Here is a 22623-nt window from a genome sequence, read left to right on the forward strand (position 1 = left end):
AATTAAGACAAAGACTTGTAATGCTCTCAGATCCATTAGCGTATCGAAAAAAATGTAACAGCCGCTCCGAAATGTGAAAACAACATTTTAGAAAAACAAATGGAGCAGGTTTCTCGCGAATCTGACACCTACTGTTCCATGGACGAGTGCCTCCCGCCATCAAGAGGAAATTACATGTTTACATGTAAAGATATGCAGCTAGGGGGAGTCCAGTATCAAATAGCACCACTTAAGGAAACAATTAGACATATTTTATGCTGTGATTTCTCAAAACGCTCAAGGTCAAACTAAATGAGTGCACACTATATACCAAACAAGGGTTGCTATGAAGACAAATGCATTATATACAGTGCGAGGGCCTCCGGATTCAATGATGGCGTATTTCTTTTCGTTGCAGTTCTATTACAGTTTCATTTGGCTGTTCGCCGACTATGACTTCAGTGCTTCCATCATAGCTGGGAAAGTTTGAAAAACCCTGCCTCAGACATAAGTATGAACTTGTTTCAATACGGCATATTTGAGGTTACAATGATGGGTGTTTTTGTACCTTATTTTGGTATCGCCTCTCTGACATCATTATTGAATGATACCCAGTAGGGAAACAATTCACAAATCACAACACGGGTTTGAATGCGGTGATGTTTCTGAACGCACTCGTGTGGCAAATCAATGGTTTTTAAGTAAGGTGTTTTCCAGGTGGTTTTAGGTGCATTTGTACTGACTTAAGCTTAAGTCTCAAGTATATTAAGATATTCTGGTTTTCTTGATACAGACAATCCTTCAATATAATAAAATACACTACAAAAACATGAGAACTGTGCATCTAAAAGTACCGCAGGGTTATTAGAAGTTAAAGGAATGTTAATTTAAAGTGCCCCCGTTACGGATTTTGAAATATCCTGCAAAGTTTTAATCTAGATGTGCACTGTGTATGAAGTTATTGTCTTTCGAAAGTGTCTGAAGCATTGAAGCGAGTCGTTCTTAAAATGAGTCTATAGCTTGCACGTGTGTCAATCTGTTGTTGGGGACTTCCAAAACCTAAAAAAAACAATATTAAAAAAATGCAAACAATTAGAAAAATAATACACAAAAAAATAATGAAAACTGAACATTTTATAGGCTAATACAATAGTGCAATATAGTATCTCAGTCATAATAAAATAGCACTGCTTTGCTGTGTTTGTAAAATATTCTTTGAAAGATATCAAATAGAAAATCAGTGTGGGATTTACTTTGAAACTATTATCTCTGAAAGAATTGTTAGTAAATTATTTTAATTTCATTTTTGATTTAGGATGACTGAAATAGTATTTTCTTGTGAACCAAACTTCAGCAATCTTTGTTTTATTTACAACTACGAAAAAAAGTAAAATCCTATTACAATATGCCTGAATCGATGACATTTTTTTACATTTAGCGGACTCATGTTGATATACGTCTGTTGTCTTTTAAAGGTCTCTTCAAGGTCTTTCTTTGATCGTGGATTAGAGGTCACCAGCAGAAGCCTTTCATTTTCCCTTAGATTCTTCACTCGACAACATGTTTGCTTTCACTGTCTCCGAAATCTGATTAAAGCGACAAGACCTTTGAGCGCTGAGAAGAATCCCGTAGAGGCCATAAGTCTGAGATCAAACGGAAACTGAAAGGGGTTTAAGTTCACGACCTGTAACCATAAAGTCAACCCTGCACGAGTGCCACGCCGGGCCACAAACCAACCCTGGCGTCCAACACAAGATTTATCACCGAGGCAAGCATCACTATTGCTCACACTTAGGGCTAGGGCTTACCAAACCACATTTTGTTGGTGTGACAATGATCAGTAATAACATTTCCCACATTTGTATAGTGCATAAATAAAACACCTGTCAGCATCCTCCAAGCTTTATTAGACACATTAGATCTACATGCAGAAGCCTTAAATTAAATAAATGATAAGCAACAAAGGAATACAGCATACAGTCTTAGATTTACTCAAGAAGGATCTTCTTCTCTGCTCATAATGAATTTAAACCACATGCACATTTCATTTTCCATTACTCAGAGCATTACGGAAGACCAGAGGGGGTCTCTGAAAAGAGCCATCGCTATCTGTCTCGCTGTAATCATGCGCATCTGCAAAGCACATTTAGACTGCAAATGATCTTTTAAACAAAGCTACAGATGCATAAAGAAATCATTCGTTTAATGTATTTATGATTTTCAGTGTGTTTAGAGAGGATAAGCTGCCAGTATTGTATGCAACCTGGATCAGGTTTGTGTGCAAGGGAAAGGAAATTTATCTCAGTGTGCTAAACAAATTAAAGATGCGCTCCATGAGAAAACAAACCAAATTTGCTATCAACAAAACAAAATTTTGTTTATGCCCAAAACAAGATGAGAACAATTTGCCAGTGGGATAAGAAAAATAAATGTCATTCAAGATTTAGCACAACATTGGCCTAAACTCTTTACAAAATTTTATTTACTCATAAAAATGTAAATTCATCCAAAAGCATTGAATTAAACATTAAATGTAGAAGTGAATGGTCAGTAAATGATCAGTGAGAGGTGCTTCACCGTCGGAAAATGATAATTATCAACCTCAGTCAAACTAAATATTATATGAAATATTCACAATGCTAACTATAAAACAATAAGATAAAACTAAATGGAAAAAAAGAAGGAAAGGAAGGAAGGAAAAATAAATGTTTGTCAGTTTAGCCTAAATTAGTTTGTTGTGGATATTTAGTTATTGTAACTGGGAAAAAAAAACAAAAGTTCATGGTAACTGTATCTTGTATGAACAATGTGCTTTATCTGAAATGTCCTCTAGGAACAATGCATTTTATTTAGAGAAATTATATCTATAGATATTGTGCAAAACAACATGGCTATTTATGGAAGAAAGCAATCCCGCAGTAGATAATGGCAGGTCATGTTCTTGACATTTCAACTGAATGCTGAATACTGGCCAAAAGAGACACGAGACAGAATCCAGTAGTGACAATGGTTACACTACTGGGGGGAAAAAATGACAAAAGTTGAAAAAAAAACCTTCGAAAGATATATCTTTGGATACGGTGCCTTTAGTGTCTTAATGTTACATGCTTATATTTAAAGAATATAGTACCACAACAGTTTTTGTATTAGTTGTTTTTGTTTTCGGGGAGCATATGAACCACTTTTGCCATCGCTCTTGCAGTGATTGGTAATCAATAATAAATCTGTCATCATAATCATCATGAAAGACATGGCTGGCGGCCTTCGATAGGTCTCTTTGAAAACCCGCTAACGCCGTGAGTTTTGCGCTGATCGACCTTTTCTCAGCTTTGCGGCGGGCCTCCAAACTCCAGATGATGGGGGTCCGTATCTTGGCTCCTTGGAGAGCTGGAAACTCGCTTCTGGTGGAGTTCGATAGGACTCCTCGAGACCTACTACCTCGGCGGCGATCAGAGTTTTTTCGGCCCCGTGGCGGGCATCCAAATTTCCGAAGGGGGGGGTCGCTGCTGGCGGGTTCGATAGGGCTCCTCGAGACCCACCAGTGTCCCAACTTTGGCGCCAATTGGACTTTTATCGGCTTCGCGACTGGCATTCAAATGTCCAAAGGGGGTCTGTAACTCAGCCCCCGGGAGGGCTTGAGACTCACGGCTGGCGGGGCTCGATAGGCCTCTTTGAGATCCACTAGCGCCCCGACTTCGGCGTGAATCAGGGTTTTTTCAGCTCCATAACTCGGCACCCCAGAGGGCTAGAGACTCGCGACTGGCGGCGTTCAAAAGGTTTCTTCGAGACCCAGTAGCGCCCCGACTTCGGCGGCAATCAGACTTTTTCAGCTTTACGGCGGGCGTCCAAAGTTCCGACAAGGGGTGGGTCCGTAACTCGGCCCCCGGAGGGCTAGAGACTCGCGGCTGGTGTCATTCGATAGGCCTCCTCGAGATCCGCTAGTGCCCAGACTTCGGCGGCGATCTGCCTTTTTCGGGCTTTACGGTGGGCGTCCAAAATTTCCGACGGTAACTCGGCCCCTTGGAGGGCTAGAGACTTTCGGCTGGCGTCATTCGACAGGCCTCCTCGAGATCCGCTAGCGCCCGATCGGACGTTTTTCAGCTTTGCGGAGGGCAACCAAATTTACGAAAGGGGGGGTGGCTGTAACTCGGCCCCCTGGAAGGCTAGACATTTGCAGCTGGCAGCGCTTGATAGGCCTCCTCAAGACCTGTTAGTGCCCCGACTTCGGTGCCGACCGGACATTTTTGGCTTCGCGGCAGGCAACCAAAGTCCCAACCGTAACTCGGCTCCCGGAGGGCTAGAGACTCGCGGCTGGCGGCGTTCGATACTTCGGCAGCAAGTGAAAAACTGTGAAATACACATTTTTCACTCGCTTTCACTGACAGTATTTTCAACGTAGTCCATCTATAAGAATATGAGGCAAGCTTGCACAGTGTCTTGTAGCTTATCTAGAGCCACCATCCCTGACACCTTCATGTAAAGAAACTGTCTGCACAGACACAGTTGAATAAATCTGTTAAATGATACATACAAGCCATGTTAACTCGACACTCTACAGTGCTGTTCTTCTAGAGGAATGTCTAGTGTAAACCATCTGAAGGCCCTGTGCACATAGCTGTTTGCCCTCCGAACACTCAGTCTGTGTTAATGCAGAGCTGTATGAAAAAAAAATGAAGGGTTCGTGTTTGCATTGATACAGACAAGATATATAAAGGCTATTTTTAGCATGCACAAACGGTGCCAGCAAATGCTTTTGATTCGACTCGTCTCTCAGCTAATGGGAAAAGCAGTAACAGTGAAAACGCATATGTCACATTTGCATATGGAAAAAAATACTTGGTAGGTGAATCTCAGCTGAGTCATACAGATAATAAAGCAAAATCCAGATAATAAACAACACTTATTACAACTTACTATATTTGTATATTTTCATGAATTAAGACCTGAGTTAAGACATAAATTAAACACACACCCATTACTGTAATGAGAAAAAAGTAGTGTATCAAAGAGTATCAAAATAATAAATTCAGTATGATATATAAAGCAAATTTACTTACAAATGTATTTATTATACATAACAATAGACTGCTGACACTTGGGATAGAGATTCATTTAAATGAAAATAAAAATAGCAGTTCTATTCTATTCTACTTTATTTTATTTTATTTTATTTTATTACGTAATTCAAATAGACTAACAATTTCCCTTGATGCAGATACTTTCATGACAGTTTTAGTAATTCAACAATTTTAATGTCTGCCATCCTATTCAGTCAGCCACGTTTTAGAAAAATCAAACAAATCCTATTGTATCTGCTTCCATCTAGTGGCCGTAAGTAATAACGACAATATGGTTTTCGTCATTTTACGCCAGCACACGTTACTTTACGGTAAGCGTCCAGTAGTAGCAGCATGGCGACTGCAGCGGCGGATGTGAGCGATGGAGCTTCGAATGAAAGTGATAAATATAAAGAAGATGGAGATAATAACCCAACACCGAGCCAGAGTTCATCTACCGAACAGAACACAGAACCGAAACCGGTGTGTCTCATAGTTTTAGGCATGGCAGGCTCAGGGAAAACAACGTTTGTGCAGGTAAGACTGATATCACAATTTTCAAGTTATATAACATTTAAGTCACTTGATTATAGAAATATTCTGTCAGTGAATCAACCAATTGTGAAAGGAAAATCTAATTAAAATTGATTATATAGAAATTCAAAACACGTTTACTTTCATTTCTGATGGATTGTAATTGTTTACATTAACGCATAACGTGTATAATAATACATATGCATAAAATGTATTGCTTTCTCAGAGGCTTACAGCTTACCTCCACTCCAAGAAAACTCCTCCATATGTTATCAATCTGGATCCTGCAGTTCATGAAGTCCCTTTTCCAGCCAACATTGGTATGTCACTTTTCCAATTTTAGCTTTAATATACAACCTGTCCATGAATAAAAACGCATGAGAGACGTTGTTTAAACTAATTTCATTCATAATTTTAGTGATTTTACAAGTTGATTATGCCAGTTAATGCATGTTCTTGTGTTTGTTAGCATAATATAATGTAAAATTCGAAATTTAAGATTAAAAAATATATATTTTTAAAAGCCATTAGCCAAATAATTATTTATGGATTTATATAATAAAAATAAAGTTTATGATTTATGTTTTAATATTAATGTTAAAAACAAATAAAAAAAGCCAATTGAGTTGGCAAATAGTTATGGATAGATTTATAACAACAACAACAAAAAAAGTGTGTGTGTGTGTGTGTGTGTGTGTATGTGTTTATGTATATATGTTTGGTTTTTATGTCTGAATGTTAACGTTTATGAGGTTTTGGGAACATTAAAAGTCCAGAGTAATTGTACACCTTTGGTTTTTATTAGTTGATAAATGTTCATGATTTGTGAGTTTCTTATTGATTACATTAATCTCAAATATTACGTCTGATTTTGTTTTTCCTCACAGATATCAGAGACACTGTCAATTACAAGGAAGTCATGAAACAGTATCCTTTCAGTTTGAAATGATGTGCCTTTTGCTGTGACTGAAATTTGGATAGTTTTACTAAACATTTAAAACTTCACACGGCAGACTTCATTTTCTTCACAACCCACAGTCATGGAAAACTTGAAATATCTGGGATTTTAAAGGTTAAAATTTTGTCATGGCTGGACTTATGAAGAATTTTCAAAAATAAATGGAAATATCCATAGTTGGTTTCAAGATATTTTAAATAATTTACTAACGTGCAGCTCTTATGTTATTTGCATTATCTATGAAATCCATATCCAGTGAATCACAAATGACCAGAGAAGTTCATTAGTCGAAAAGCATATGAAAACTGGTGAAATTTCATGCCATCTAAGTGGATGGTCTTTGACTCTAGTACAGATATGGTTTAGGTCCAAATGGAGGAATCGTGACATCTCTCAATCTGTTTGCAACACGGTTTGATCAGGTGCTGCATTTGAAGAATCCAATAGATGGCACTGTTTTACACTTTTATGTGCTCATATGTCTGCTTTAACTTCCCATTTCTGTTTCCCTTCATTAGGTCATGAAGTTTATTGAGAAAAAGCAAAGCAATCACCAGTAAGTTTGCGTTTAGTAGATTTGGTGATACCCTTATTCATTATTACTACAGTCTCATGCATGATTTTTTTTTTTTTTTTTTTTTTTTTTTTTTTTTGCAGATATGTTTTGATTGACACTCCTGGACAAATAGAAGTTTTCACATGGTCTGCATCTGGAACAATCATCACTGAAGCACTGGTGTGTGACTCTTACTCTTAGTCGGATTTATTGTTCTTTAGATTTGTTTGCATTGTTTAGTCTGGAGTATAAAACAGTATAACGTTTCCTTTCTAGGCCTCCTCTTTTCCCTGTGTGGTTATTTATGTGATGGACACTTCTCGAAGTGTAAATCCGGTCACCTTTATGTCCAACATGCTCTACGCCTGCAGGTCAGTGTCTCAGACTTTTTTAATATTTCCAAAATATTGCATAAAAACATTTTCCTGTTGTTTTCAACTTCAGAGCACAGTCTGTAGTGTTACATTCACACTGCATAATTCAGTGTTAACAGCAGCATGAAAGTTATGTCAGTAGATATTAACAAAATATATTGCTTTTTTTTTTCTCCAGCATTCTCTACAAGACCAAGCTACCTTTCATAGTCGTAATGAACAAGGTAAAAATAATAAAAATAGTAATAATAATATGTAGAGAGTAGGATGAGTGATATATGCATTGGATGATTTTTAAAAATATTTATGGAGTACTGAAATTAGCAGTTTTTTTAATTAAATGTTATATAAACAATTTATAAAAGTGTAATATAAATAAAATGAAATGTAAATTTCAATATTTAATTTTTTTTTTTAGTTTTTGATTATTGTTAAATATTTATTTGAATTTATATGATATAATGCAATATGAAAGACCAAATATTATCCATTGACAAGGCTGTTGGTGTTTAACACGATCTCATCTGCTCTGTTTTTTTAGTTTTAAATGGAACAAATCGGTTTGTTCATGTTAATTATTCTGCAAAACACTTGTTTTTGCATCTTTATCAGACTGACATCATTGATCACAGTTTTGCCGTGGAGTGGATGCAGGACTTTGAGGTGTTCCAGGACGCTCTGAATCAGGAGACGTCCTACGTTAGTAATCTGACCCGCTCTATGAGTCTCGTCCTGGATGAGTTCTACACCAACCTAAGGGTGAGTGGAAGCTCTGGTACAGTTAAACTGCATCCACATAATCTGAGGATTGTTACATAGTTGCTGAATAACCCAAAAAATATATCATTTAACAGTTACACAGCTTTCTCTGTGTTTGGTTTTAAGGTTGCAGTTGCGATGAGTCTTTGCAGGAGTGTTACAGAATCTCTTGTCCTGTAGGTTGTCGGTGTTTCTGCAGTCACAGGTTCTGGGCTTGATGAACTCTTCGTGCAGGTTGCTGATGCTGCTAAAGAGTATGAAACGTATGTACCCCAACACCGTAGTAAAGAAATTCAAACTTAGACTATAGAGGAAAATATTTATAGGCATGATAATAGTGTGTGTGTATGTATATATTATTGCTGATAAATGATTCATCACAATTAATTGCATCCAAAATAAAATTTGTTTACTTATACACATTTATTATGTATAAATAAATGCAAACATGTGCATGTACATTATATATTTAAGAAAAAGTTGTCTATATATTGTATGTATATGTATCTAAATGTGTAAACGTAAACATTTTCAAAAACATATACTGTATCTTTGTATATTTATATATACATAAATTATACATTATGTAAAAAACACCTGGACCAGCATGGACCAAGCTGCTGCACTTCAGAAAGAATACAACTTTAAATCTTCTTGGTCGTTTTAATTAGTGTAAAAAAAATTTCATTAGACTGTTTTATAATTTGATCAAAGGCTTGGTGTAATATAATGTAAATAGGTGCAGATCCTTTTTAATGTGAATTCTAATGATGTACGTGTTAAAATATGTTTAAAGATAAATTAATGTTTTGTTTTTTTAAAACAGTTGATATGTTTTACTGTCTTGCAGCGAGTATCGCCCTGAATATGAACGTCTACACAGAGAGTTGGTGAGTAATCACTGATGTAGGCTGATGTACTAGTCATAAATCAACCGGCCATTCCACAAATATACTTCCAGCACTAACACATACATATATATATATATATATATATATATATATATATATATATATATATATATATATATATATATATATATATATATATATATATATAAAAAACACTTTTAAAATAAACTAAAGGTTTTATTTAGTTTATTTTAAAGGCAAATAAAAATGTCCTGTGTTTGTTCCATGATAAAAGGTCAAGTCTGACTGTTATGAATGCTTTGGTCTCATACTCAGGCTGAAGCTCAGAGTCAGAAACAACAGGAGCAGTTGGAACGCCTTCGGAAGGACATGGGAGCGGTTCCCATGGAAACTGCAGTTCCTACTGGTACATTCATTCAGAACGGTCACGTCTCTTCATTCAAAAAAAAAAAAAGATATTTGAATGTCATTAATCAACTTTGAACTCGCATATGCAAGATCTGGTATTTAGATAACACAGATTTGTCGTTTAAATTTGTTTCTAAAAGAGAGTAACGCTGCTGTTTAAAAGTTTAGGTTTGGCAAGATGTTTTTGAAATGAGTCTTATGCTCGTCAAGACTGTACAGACAGTCACACTGTAAAATATCACTGCAAGTTTAAACATCTTTTCTATTTGAATATATTTTAAAATGCAGTTTTATTGTGAAGCGATGCTGAATTTTAAGCCCTCATTGCTCCAGTCTTCAGTGCCATATTATCAATATTATTATCAGTGTTGAAAACGGTTTTGCTGCTTAATATTACAATAATGTTTTATTCAGGCCTCTCTGATGTACTTAGTCACTTGTGATCAATAAACTGCAACCTTGCAAAATAAAATAACTCTTTAAATCTTTAAAATAAATCTTACAACACCCAAACCGTAACGTTTAATTTATATCAAATGCTTTTTTTAAAACGGATGCATATCTTATTTCTGCATTCAGCTGGTTATTAGCATTGTCTCCAGAAACTATTCATGCATGTTATTTTATTCTTTAGAAGCTCCAGATCTTAGTGGGCCTAGTGACCTCATCTTTACTCGCGGGAACCCTGATGAAGCTGAGGAAGACCAAGACAGTGACACCGATGATATTGATCACACGGGTGAGGAGGCTTCAGATGGCTCTTTAAGAACCGTTATCGCCGTCACGCCATGTAACACGTGTGTTTATGATTCCCCAACAGTCACAGAAGAAAGTAAAGAGGCCGGTGCTTTCAGCAACTTTCTGAAGGAGAGGAAGGAAATAGTGCAGGTGCGCAACAGGAAGTCAAAGTGAGGGAGGAAATGGTCAATATGTATGTATACTGTTCCCCAGCGTTGATCTTTCCACGTTGAAAGACTCTAAAATAAGTTGCTCTAGATCCTGCTGCCACATCAGCTAGTATACGTGGACATTTCAAAACTGCAAGAAAAGAAATTTGTATTTGAATATAAAAACGGATAAAGGACTGCATTCGTTCAAAACCGAACATCAGTATGGAGTTGAATATCTTGGGTGCATGTATTCAAACCCTCTGAAAAATGTCAGAACATAACTTGTTTATCTTTTGCACAGTATTTATGTACACTCTACAAACTCATTTGGCTGTTGATAAAAAATGCTTAGCGTTTCCTAACAACTTTGGAATGGAAATGAAAATCTGCAGTTTCTCTTCTGACTTCCTGTACCTTTATGTTTGTATGATGGGAAATAAAATATTTTTATATATAGATATACAAGATCTGCTTTCCTGCGAGCTTTCTGCTTTGTCTTTTCACAATGCTCTTTGAGTGAGAAGTGTTCAGCGTGTTCGCATTGAATGGAGACGAGCGTGTGCTGAGATGACGGGTGGGCAGTAGTGGTTTTGCAGCCATGTGGCACAGAGATCCAGTGGGTGTAGTGAGGCTGTGGGAGACATCTTCATGCATTCAGCCCCTCCGGTTCATGCATTAAGACTCTTGTAGACCTTCTTGTAGAGAGAAATGCCACTCTGCGAGACCTTCAGCTTTCAGATTTCTTTGAATGCGAGAGGTTATAGAAAGTCAGCTTTTAGATGAAACAACTCAAAACATTCATTTCCTGTTCTTTTGTTCACTGTATTGGTGCTACAATGACCTTCGTAAAATAATTAGCATGCTAGAATTGCATTAGCGAAGTGCTGCTTCAAGATCGTCTTAAGTAGACAGACAGATATTTTTGGAGAAAATATAGCACTGAGCTTAATTCGCCTTAACATAAATCAAGGCCTTAAATTAGGTGCAGAAAATAATAAATTCATAAAGGCGTGACATTAATTGCTGCATGCACTGCAAAAATTTATATCTTGCTCAGTATTTTGGTATATTTGCTTTGATACATTTATTGGAGATGATTAAAACTGAATTAGCTTTGATCTGATCTGTTGGAAACTTCTCAAATTGATCTTTATTAATCTTTTAGACATTTGTAAAGAAGACTAAATTACTGAGGATGGACATCTCCTTGCGTGATCAGAAGGTAAAAGTAATTTCAATATCCTGGTGATTAGGAGTTTAGTAAGATTAAATCACAGTTAAGATAAGTTGGAAGTGTTGTTAATATAATTTATTGTGTGCTGCCTGGATGTTTTTGTGTTATGTGCCCTTCAATTTATTAATTCAGTTCTTTTTACTTGGTCTTAAACCTGCAGAAACCCTGCACACTGATTAATTAGGATGTTTGCAAATTAAGGAGATTGATTGATTGATTCTCACTGTAGACCGATTCAAAACGCTGTATCATTGATTTGCATTAGGAATTGCATTAAGAGCAGTCGTCTGTACTTTTAAAGACATTGAAAAGTCATGTTTTCATTAAGACCTGCACTCAGTGCATCCAAGTCCTGCTGCCTCTAACTTTAGTCTGTAAGTTTCTAGAATAGAGTAGTCGTGAACAGATGCGAGCACGCTCTCTCCGTGTGGGTGACTCATCACATTCTGAGGAGTGTAGGTTGTGTGGCAAACCTAACAATGGCAGATGCCTTTGGATTTTCACAGAGCATGAGTCACTATGTGGTTGAGTTTACCAGCGCTCAATCTTAACACCCTTGCATGCTGCTACCACACACATACAAATTCTCGTTAGCCAAACATAAAGGGAGAAAGGATGAGTTGAATGGAAGCGGGAAGTGTCAAGACGCCTACTATAATTGCATGTCTGGGAGGAAGAACATTGCCTGGCGAGATTTAAAAGTCAGTCATAACTGGTTTTTACCGGTTTTTGGTTGTTCTGCTTTAGAAATGTTAAAGGTCAAAGGTATTTTGTAATTGTTCAGTCATATACCCCACTGCACTGCTTGGATGGTATACTGTACTGTACTTGAAGGCCAACAAATGCTTCCCAGTGAGAAAAGAATAGAATCTGTTGCTACTGCATATTGAAATTTCTGAATGACACTTTTATTTATGCTTATAGTGCTTTTTTTACAGCAATACTCTTTGATATATATAAGGAATACTGAATAATATTATTTTATTAATTTGAACTTATGCAAACACTTATTTCAAACACTAAATGAATAAATGTTACACAATTTATTTCAAGCATGGCTGGTGTAGTTATCATCTCCTATATGAAGATGTTAATTAGCATCTTAAATCGATTTAGTTTCAATATCTTTTGTTGTATTAAAGAAGTAGTCCCAAAAATTTGTGTCAGCTGGTAATTGTTTTATTGTTATGTTGCATGAAATGTTGCATGTAATTTTATTAGTGCATAAATATCAATACAGCAGCTTTTCATATCACTTTACCTAATTTGATGGACTTGTGTGGATAACTTGTGGATTAGTGTTAATTTTTTTTTTTTATTACCTGTTTGGACACCCATTCGCTACAAAGGATCCATTGGTAAGCCAGTGACGTAATGCTACATCTGTTCTGATGCAGAAACAATCTCAATCTCAGAAACACAATTTCAATTCTCCATATGTATGTACAGTACATGTGGTAGAATTTACAATAAAGCAGACTTGACTTGATCTACAGTACATCTCAGATGACCTGATTAAAATTTAAGTTTTTATATTTGAGTGAATTGCCCTTAATGTATGCCATTTTTGGATGCCAAACTACAAGATCGCTTCCCATGAAAAAAATTAAAACGAGCATTTCACAAAAATTAAGTGAAATATTTCACTGCTTTTAAAATATCACATGCTACACTTAATATTGTGGTAGCATGCTATTCCAAACTTAAAAATTATGTTATCTAATTAAATTTAAAATAAAAAAGCGTGTTGCTGTTTAAAACATTAAAATCATCATGTTATTGCGTGCTACTTCACATACTATTTTTAAGAAATAATAGCAGGTGCTGTTTAGTACACCACATTCAAGATGCTCTGATCTTTATCTTTTTATCACTGTATGTGACGTCATCATCTTTTGTTCATGTAAAAGCATGTCTATGCACATAGATTGGTTTTGACCGTAAGTCCATGCCTGATAGATACTGACATCCAGAGTTAAAAGCTATGAGTCATGCAGCATGCGACCATTAGAGTGATGTCATGTCCTGAGTTTAGTGCTTGCAGATATGACCTATACTCTCCCATCGCAATATCCAGAGCGCTTCGCACCTAGAATACAGAATCAGATCACGTAAAGCTCTGACTTAGAAGTAGCTTTACGGCTGCAAATGATGCCTAATGGATCGTAGCATTTGCACATGCGGATTGAATGTCAAAGGTGCAGAAGAAACGCAGTTTTCCAATGCCTCAAAAATAAATTGTACTTTTATATTCGGAAAAAACAACACTTGTCCTAAGAATGTGATTCAGCAAAAAAAATCTACATTGTTTTGTTGACCTTGATGTATGCCACGGTAGAGCATTTTGAGACACAACATCACTGCCAGGAATACAAAAAACAAGCATTTGTGCATTTTTGACTCAAAACAAAGCATGACTCTGAATTATTCATTGTTTTGGTCTGTATTATTCAAGAGGGGTGTGTCAGAATGAGCTCATCACAATATGTTCAAATATAATTCAGCTGGATCACCGTAATATTCCTCTTAAGCAAAGTGTGCCCATCAGTCATTCTGCTACAAGTATCACAAGCCATTAGACTGATGTGTGACTGAGGTCAGAATACTAAATTGCAGCTGTGCTTTACTGTGTATTTAGTACGTATGTACAAAAAAAAAGGTTTAATACAGTAGAAAATTATTTTACATTATTATCAATTTTGCTTATTTTATTTAACAAGTGTGGTTTGATAAGCTCAGCATCCTTATTCCTATATTTGTTTGTTTCTGGTCTAATCCTTAATGTAAATTTCTCATTAAGCTCTATGTGAAAACATTATTTGTGGGTAATTTTTGGGGGCAATTTTCAGTTAAAATCGGTTCCAAAAAGAAATGCAAAAGCTTGAACATAAGCTGCATCCAATATTTGGCAATTACATACCATACTGAGAAATAAATAAGCATTTATTTGTAGTCAAGGAAGACCACAAACGTAACATGGTGGGGGGAAAATCCCCAAAGTGCAAAAAATATCATCATTTGAGTTGCACCTGGTCCAAACACGTTTTTTTAAATAGTTGTGCAAAGCAACAAAAAAAACATCAGTATGGCCTGTGCTTGTGTGCGTGATTAGCTTCATCATCGTCATCATCCTCACTGCTGTCAGGCCAGATGTAAACTGGAAACTGCATCATTCTGACTAGAGAATCCAGCACAACGCCTCTGATTGGCTGGAAATGACATCATAGCAGGGTTACCAGCGATGATCAGGCTTTCCTTGCAGGCACATTGTTTTCCTTCACGACATCCCCCACCCTTGTCTTTTCAGTCCCTCGTTGTCACCCAGAAAAGGATTTCGATGCGCCTTTTGCAAGCAATTCCCAGTATGCATTCTTTTTTGCCCTTCACGTCTGTGCTAATCAGCTCCAGGACCTTGTTTGCTGCACTCCTCGCTCTGTTGCCATGTGAAAAATCCTGCGTGCGTGCACACGACTCTCCACCGAGCAGACAGCTGGATGACATCATCGCTAGAGCACTGCCGTCTCCCCTCCCCCTGCGGCCCCCTTCAGCGATCACATCCAGCATATACGAAACCCAACCGTTTATATGGGTGGGTGATCCTTTCTTGCGCATATCATGTGCTTATATATCATTTTGCTGTATTGCTTACAAAAATGTTTTTCGTGCAGTCTTTTGTTTGGCATTTATCCATGTGAACTGATTTCTTTTGTTCCATTCACTTACATTTTGGTTGAAGATGCATGCAGGTAATTTAGTTTGGTTTGGTAGAGTGTCTGACGTCAGTGTTCTTGACGCCACTGGGAAATAAAGTAGGTACAGTGTGTTCTCTTCCGCCATATTCAACAGCTATATCAGGCCGCTGGGAATGTTTCCACTTCACCTGAGAGACCTTGAAACTACAAACAGGTTCATATAAGGACCTTATAAGGTTTTTTACTATATGTATTTATTCATTCTTACAGTTTAGGGTAAGTAAATGATGTAACCCAGCTCATGCTTGGGGTGGACGATTTAGCTCCAAAATATCAATATTTCAAAAATATTTGCTATAATGATATTTCTCACGATATACAAAAAAGAAATAAAAGAGCGTTTTCCATCCTTTTCCAATGAGCTACATTCATTGATGACAGACTACCTACTTCGAAGTGTAAATCTATTGTCATAAGGTGGAAAAAACAGCATTACAGTGCAAAAATAGTAACCAGTGTTGGGCAAGTTACTTAATAATTGGTTACTTCTCATAAAAGTAATTACCAGGAAAGAGCTGTGCATCTTACTGAATTTATCACAGTCCTAGTCTAATGCTAGTCTAACTGTCTTCACAGTTTTGCACGTTGCATGTTCATGCATAAAGTATTCATAAACGTATATCGTGAAAAGGGCATTTTTAAACTCAATGCAGTTGTCAGTCCTAAAAGTTTGAATGTAGCATTTTACAAGGTCCGTAAAAAAGGAACTATGAATTCCTGAAATTATAGATGCAACACGCATATATTAAATCTAATTTGCGAAAATCATTTTTTTCTTAATAAAAGGAACGCAATGTTCTACAAGCTGTCTTTAAAATTGTAATTGATAGTAATTGTTTTGGCATAGGAACAGAGCAGCAGATGGGAGATTGACAGACTGTTCAAACAGGCCCGGTCTGCCCGCATCCAGACGAGCATGTTGGCAAGGTTACTGTGTCATAGTCATCAACAGGACTCCAGCCATGAGTGAGTGAGAAGATGACACATAAATCCCTGTCCTCCTCCGTTTTTAGACATGACATTTCGAACAGCTCCCAAAACCAGACAGAACTGGATAAGCACACAAAGCTGAGCGTAATTACATTCTAAACTGAAATGAACTAAAAAAGGAATGCATGGATTCCAAGTCTTTATTAGCTAAGCATTGACATGTAGGAAAGCAAATTAAAATAATCTGTGTGCCATTTTATGACGGCTCCAATAGCCAGTTTAAAAAAATTAAATCAATTTTAAAACTCTACTAATGACATTCAATATTTCCTAATTACTCAATATTTTAAACATATAACAAAATGAAGAAGAATCAATGTTTCCTTTACATAAAGCTGCAGAATCTATGCCCTTTCTTTCTCTGAAACCAGCATTCAACAAAGAGTTAACCACCCCCTATCTGCACTCCCAGCCATTCTAGCCCATCAGGAGCCTGCATCCTTCTCGACCAATCACAGCGCTGGGAGGTGATGTCATGCTTTATCTAGCAGAGGTGGTGCTGATGCTGCCAGGTTGAGCATCCAAACAGCAGCAGACTGTCAGACTGAACGTGAGGGAAAGACACGGACGGAGGACCACAGCACACTGTCGGTGAGTTTATGTAATATTGCATATAATCTGTCGTTTGCTGTATTATTTTTTGCAGGATGAAAGGAGACTGGCGATTTGTCGGACTAAAGTTTTATTAACTATATCAAGCTGCATTCAATTTTTGTTCTGTTTTTAATAGCGCAGGAATCTAGTTTGGCATTCCTTAGATTATGTTTGCTTGCAGATTTGCATGCTTGCAAGATTTATAACATGCAGTCAAGGTGTAAGGCTTCTATATGTGCATTAATGCATGCATTTTTGGGGTGGATTTGCAACTGTTTAGAGTCTTAACAGCATATCAGAATCAATTTAGAAAGTGCTCATATGATATTCCACTTGAAGTCGTGTCAAATCAAAGAAAGGATGTGCATTGCATAGTGCAAAGTGAATGGTATATTTGTGCAAGGTGGAAAAATAGCTATGCGGAAAAAGTGCATTGCTAAATTTAAATAGGGGAGGTCCTGCAGTGAGCATGCTAGTCTGCGCTGTGGGTGGTACTGAGAGGTGAGATTATATAGTATGTTGGTGTGCAAAAGGCCACGGCCCCTTAATAGAGCAGCACTTCCTTTGCTTTCAGAACAGCAAGCGTTTATTCCGATCAGAAGGCAGTGGGAGGTTAAAAAATGACTTGCTTTGTAAGCTGCATATGAAATTTTAGGTAAATAACAGCGCTGTTGCTTTGTGTACCAGAGCATGTATTATTTATTATATCAGCTGTGTTGCTGGCATCAATAAAATAGGAGGGTTTTCACTTTGTGTGCATGCAATGCGATAGGGAAAATGATGCATTGTCCCATAATGAACTACAGAATCAACGTTTTTACCTTTTATGTTATCAGCTCTCCCCTAAAAGCGTAGGAATGTTTTACAGAATAAGCTCATGCATTGAAAATGTTAGAAAGTTTCAACGGTGTTAGCGGGTGCAGTGATCGTGAGCGTGGGAAATGAGGGGGCACAGCGAGGGCAGAGGCAGGATGAACGAGAGAGGCTGATAGAGAAGGCACGTAGGCTGAGAGACTGTCATAAACTCTGAACAAACCTATTTCATTCATGCTTCATTCTGCGAACGACTGCCATCAAGTATATTACAATGTATTTGTTGTTTGCTGTTCTGTGGATTCATATGGATTTTAGCATACTATTTTGCATATTATTTTATGCATACTGTTATGTGCTTAGATGTGGCAGTGTGATTCTTTTACACTGCAAAGAAATCTCTTTTTTTTGTCTTTTTTAAAAAATTTAATCTAAGGTCTTTTGAGAATACTAAGCAATGTTTTACTGATTAATCTGATAGAGCTTTGCCTTTTGGTTTTAAAAAGGTTATGTTCAGGAAGATAATTTTTAAAAAAAAATCTGTAATTTTTTTTGCAGTGTAAAGGTTTGATTTGTGCTTGTTATTCACAATTTACATTTGCTTGTGATGTTAAACCTTGTGGGACCTTTATGTGAGGACAAAGACATCCAGAGGAATCGATTGACTGTGGTTTCTGATTACATCATCGTTTCTCTCTCCTGTAGGATCAGCTGAGTTTGAAACGCCTCAGAGGACTCAGAAGAAGGGAAGATGACTCTTGCGGGTACGTGTCCATCCACCTGCTTGTTCGCATGTGAACTTGGGAGTGTTTAATGCAGCTGAAGGAATTATGTGTGAGCACATGGCATCAGTGATGATGTTACCTCAAAATAACTCTGTCTCCCTTTTGCAGCATACAGAGAGAAGATGAAGGAGCTCCCTCTAGTGTCTCTCTTCTGCTCCTGCATCCTTCCAGAGCCTCGGGAGAAGCCCATCAAGAAAACACAAGGTACCTTTAAAGGTCTCAAATCTAAATTCTTGCATGTATTCACATTAGTTCTCAATCAAGTAGTTCAAAATTCATTGCATTAATATATATCCATCAAATCGGTCATTGTTGATCTTCTGTTTTAGATGTTGTGGACCTCAACCTGGGCATTATTAAAGACATGGAGGTGATCGAGCTAAACAAGCGGTCATCGGGCCAGGCCTTTGAGGTCATCCTCAGACCTCCATCTTTTGACGGTCAGAGGGAATTCCATCCCACTTTCCCACCTCGCAGAGACCCCTCACTGGAGGAGATTCAGAAGAAACTGGATGCAGCTGAAGAGAGAAGAAAGGTAAGGAACAGAGATGCTTTTTGTTGAGGATACCTCAGTATCAAATAGTCGTTTTTTAGTAGTTTCAGTTTCAAGCATTCTAATTGTGTCCTTTTTTTTAAATGTAATATTTATATTTTATTAATATTTATAAGTGTAATGCAGCAGTATCGATAATGGATATGCTTATATTTGAGTCACATACTGAGTTACATAAAATGCATTATCTTCACAGTGTCAGGAAGCTGAACTTCTGAAGCACTTGGCTGAGAAGAGAGAGCATGAACGAGAGGTGGCCCAGAAAGCCATAGAGGAACACAACAACTTCATCAAGATGGCCAAAGAAAAGCTGGAGCAAAGAATGGAGATTAACAAAGAGAACCGGGAGGCCCACATCGCTGCCATGCTGGAACGTCTTCAGGAGAAGGTACGGTAGATTTTGACATCCACAAGTGGGACTAAATGGAATTGCAATATGTTTGTTCGAGTAGCCCAATATACTAATAAAATGCTTGACTGATGGCATGAGTTTGGAGCGAGACCATCTGAATGTTAAAAATATACATCGATTTTGCAATTCCATTTGGTGCCACTAGGTTGATCTTTTAAACACTTTCGAGTTAAGATCGAGCTGTTATTTAATCTTCTTCTTTTTGTCTTGTGTTTTTCCAGGACAAGCATGCTGAGGAGGTGAGGAAAAACAAGGAACAGATGGAGCTGGACTGGCAGTAGAATGACATGAATCAAGCGCATTTGTTGTCCAGAAAATTCAAGAAAAACAACAAAATAAGGCCTAGCGGGTCCTAGTGATGCTAAGAAAGGCTGTTTTTTTCGAATTGGCAATGATTCGAAGGCCTGTCATATGATATTTGCAGCTAAAGACAACATTCTTATGTGTGCTGCCAGGCGATGCACTGTATATCATGGATGATGAATTGGGAATCAATTAGAAAGCGTGAAAAAGTCGTTTGATTCATATGCTGCCAAACTGTGTTTTGCATCATCTATCCCTTTAGACTTTGATAATGGCTTTGCATGCACTGATAGGATAATAATAATGAACAACAAAACAGATTATTAATGTCGTACTGCTGTGAATTAGCTGTTTGTAACACTGTCATTCAAAGTGATGTGCACTTAGTACTGTAGTTTGGCTTTGTATTTGTGTGTCTTAGTGTTGGTTTCTTGAAAGAATCGTTAGTAGAATATCTGTTAGTTACCTGGCAACAAATAGTGTATTAAATGTGGCCGAAATCAGCTTTTTAATGCATGCATGCCGTGATGCACTCGATAAAACTTGTGAAAAGCCATTTGGTGTGTGACCGTGTGGTTTTTGTCCTGTTATTAATTGCTATATCTTTGAACTTTATGTTCCAGGTGCCTTGAGATCTTCTCACAACACATGCTGATCATGTGGGAGACCATTCACCAAAGGACTGACTATCACGCTGAGCTTATTAGCTTGGATCATAAGAGATTATGACTCTGAAACCAGATTATGATATCGCTATATCATTGTAAGGTGCGATGGCCATGTTGTCAGATGAAAGGAACTGGCCGGCCAGCAAAGATTGTGACGGAATCTCTTTACTACCTTAATCTAAGAAATGCAGAGACGCGTTTGTCTCTGCAATGAGCTTGTATGCCAATAGTGCCAAAAAAGAGTGAATGTGAGTGGTAACTTTGTGTGTTTTTTGAATGACGTTTGGACGGTTTCATGTACTTCGCCCATGTGGATGCAGTCAGTTTGTCCTCTGTCCTGTCTTTAAGGCTCTATTTTTGGTAAACTGCTCAAGCTTTTGCCGCTGTACATATGTTCACTTGCCTCATGATCAGCTGGTGTCTGATTTGGCTATATAATTCTGTACAGAAATTGTGATATATTTTAGACGCAGAGGAAATTAAAGTACTGCTGGTATAGTCTTGTCCTTGTGACTTTTTCATTATTGGTTTGTTTTTTTTTTCAAAAGAGAAAAAAATAGGCCATCAGAACAATATTTGCTTTTTTTTTCAATTTATTGCATCAGTCGTAGCATTAAAAATACATTTGGATCAATAAATAAATAGTACAAAATAATTTAAAAAATTTAATAAAAAATTCCAGTGAAAATAAATAAGCATTTGAAGGCACGTAACAGCATAAATTAATTAAGTCAGATGACGAAAATTTATAGTGATGATACATTGAATTCTTCTGTTGCCAAAAAACTCAAATATATAATCCATAAAATATCACGAAACAATATAATATAAATAATGTATATGATACCATAAATAAATTATAAAGTCATAAGTCTTAAGCCTTGCGTTCTGGATTTGTAATACTAATTAACTTACATTTTTTAAATAATTTGAACTATCAAACATCTAAAGTATTGTAACTCCATCAGGTCCCACACTTTAAACTTCTTGCACAAATTGATGAACGCATGTGCACCCCACTGCGATGCGTTTGTACTCAAGTTTTAGGGAGTAGTTCTTTTCTCCTTTAATTTTCCTCAAGACCATGATTTGAGTGTAAATCGGTTTGGATTCTAAAGCGCCTTCCAGCAAACATCCAGTCAGCAAACATTTTGCCTCTGCGATGGTAGAAGGGTACAGGCTGTCATCATGCGTAAACCTATGAAACAAAAAGAATCATGTCAAATTTTAGGTTAGCTGCTTGCAACAGCCATCTTTTCATTGTAAAAAACAATAAACAAGTCTATGTGAATATGATAAGGAAATGTCAGCTCATCAGCATCAAATCGTATAACCCATATCATAAAAAATTAGCATTCGGGTTCCGCAAAGAACTTTTCAGTGAACCGTTCTTAGAATGTTAGAGTAATCAAAAGAACCTTTTGTGGACTGGAAAGGTTCCACGGATCTTAACATTTCTACAGTGACGATTTTAAGGGTTTATAAGACACAATCTTACGTGTAGGTCCATGGAGAAATGGAGTTGTTGTTAATTGGTGGGATCAGGTCGGCTGAAGATTTGAACTCAGGATCCCAGATCAACCGGTATGATGAGGATGGATGTGATTCTTCTGATGACCTCTGGTGGGCTTTCTTCTGAAGAGGTTTTGAAGCTGCCTCCTCGACTCCAAATGATATTAAAACGAGCCCCATCACGAAAGCCACCTGTGAAACACAAACATCGTCGTTTCTGACTATCGCAGTACACAGTAGCGACTCGAGCAACAAAAATCATTACATTACAGCAGTACTCACCTTGAGGAACTGGATGTTTAGTGCTGATGACATAGTTGCATTCATTTGACCTGTTTTTTTTTCCTGATGTCTTCTGTCAGTCTTAAGTCTTGCTGATCTACATTCGAAGTGGTATGTGCAGTTTATATAGAGAGGCCTGTTCGTGCAATCGCAGCGGTGTAGGAGCGCTTCCTGTGATGAGTTCTTCCCTTTGATGGTATTTTATTTTGTCATAATCAATGTGTCAGCAAAAATCACTTGAGTGCATTGTGTCACTACAATAACTGTGCCATTTCCTTTTGCCGTTCTGCTGACAAATATATTTTAAAAAATAAGAAATATATTTACAAAAATGTAAA

At 37.1% G+C, this 22623-nt stretch overlaps 3 protein-coding genes across 7 annotated transcripts; 2 read left to right on the plus strand and 1 right to left on the minus strand.

The window, feature by feature from the left end:
* The first annotated feature begins 5363 nt into the window (after positions 1 to 5363).
* Positions 5364 to 10852, plus strand: gpn1 (GPN-loop GTPase 1). 2 transcript variants are annotated; one of them, XM_043263415.1, is made up of 14 exons: positions 5364 to 5573; positions 5797 to 5890; positions 6458 to 6497; positions 6884 to 6950; positions 7047 to 7084; positions 7186 to 7264; positions 7361 to 7455; positions 7637 to 7682; positions 8071 to 8217; positions 8398 to 8480; positions 9068 to 9107; positions 9405 to 9495; positions 10132 to 10236; positions 10318 to 10852. In XM_043263415.1, the coding sequence occupies exons 1-14, from the start codon at positions 5391 to 5393 to the stop codon at positions 10407 to 10409; spliced, it is 1200 nt and encodes a 399-aa protein (XP_043119350.1). In that variant the 5' UTR covers positions 5364 to 5390; the 3' UTR covers positions 10410 to 10852. The 2 variants fall into 2 exon arrangements, with proteins under 2 accessions (XP_043119350.1, XP_043119351.1); XM_043263416.1 differs by having other exon boundaries at positions 10135 to 10236.
* A 5357-nt stretch (positions 10853 to 16209) lies between these two features.
* Positions 16210 to 20987, plus strand: stmn4l (stathmin-like 4, like). 4 transcript variants are annotated; one of them, XM_043263421.1, is made up of 8 exons: positions 16214 to 16339; positions 16776 to 16954; positions 18476 to 18534; positions 18664 to 18771; positions 18885 to 19090; positions 19305 to 19496; positions 19742 to 19759; positions 20447 to 20987. In XM_043263421.1, exons 3-8 carry the CDS (start codon positions 18522 to 18524, stop codon positions 20453 to 20455), a joined length of 546 nt encoding a protein of 181 aa, XP_043119356.1. In that variant the 5' UTR covers positions 16214 to 16339; positions 16776 to 16954; positions 18476 to 18521; the 3' UTR covers positions 20456 to 20987. The 4 variants fall into 4 exon arrangements, with proteins under 4 accessions (XP_043119352.1, XP_043119356.1, XP_043119355.1 ...); XM_043263417.1 differs by lacking the exon at positions 20447 to 20987 and having other exon boundaries at positions 16210 to 16339; positions 19742 to 20379; XM_043263420.1 differs by lacking the exon at positions 20447 to 20987 and having other exon boundaries at positions 16219 to 16339; positions 18664 to 18759; positions 19742 to 20379.
* Positions 20988 to 21097: 110 nt separating this feature from the next.
* il17a/f1 (interleukin 17a/f1) lies at positions 21098 to 22582 on the minus strand. Its single transcript, XM_043263422.1, has 3 exons — positions 22286 to 22582; positions 21990 to 22195; positions 21098 to 21689 (listed from the first exon to the last, which is right to left on the minus strand). Exons 1-3 carry the CDS (start codon positions 22328 to 22330, stop codon positions 21470 to 21472), a joined length of 471 nt encoding a protein of 156 aa, XP_043119357.1. The 5' UTR covers positions 22331 to 22582; the 3' UTR covers positions 21098 to 21469.
* Between the last annotated feature and the right edge of the window lie 41 nt (positions 22583 to 22623).

This window comes from Puntigrus tetrazona, chromosome 17 (genome assembly GCF_018831695.1).
Source record: "Puntigrus tetrazona isolate hp1 chromosome 17, ASM1883169v1, whole genome shotgun sequence".
NCBI classification, from domain to species: domain Eukaryota; kingdom Metazoa; phylum Chordata; class Actinopteri; order Cypriniformes; family Cyprinidae; genus Puntigrus; species Puntigrus tetrazona.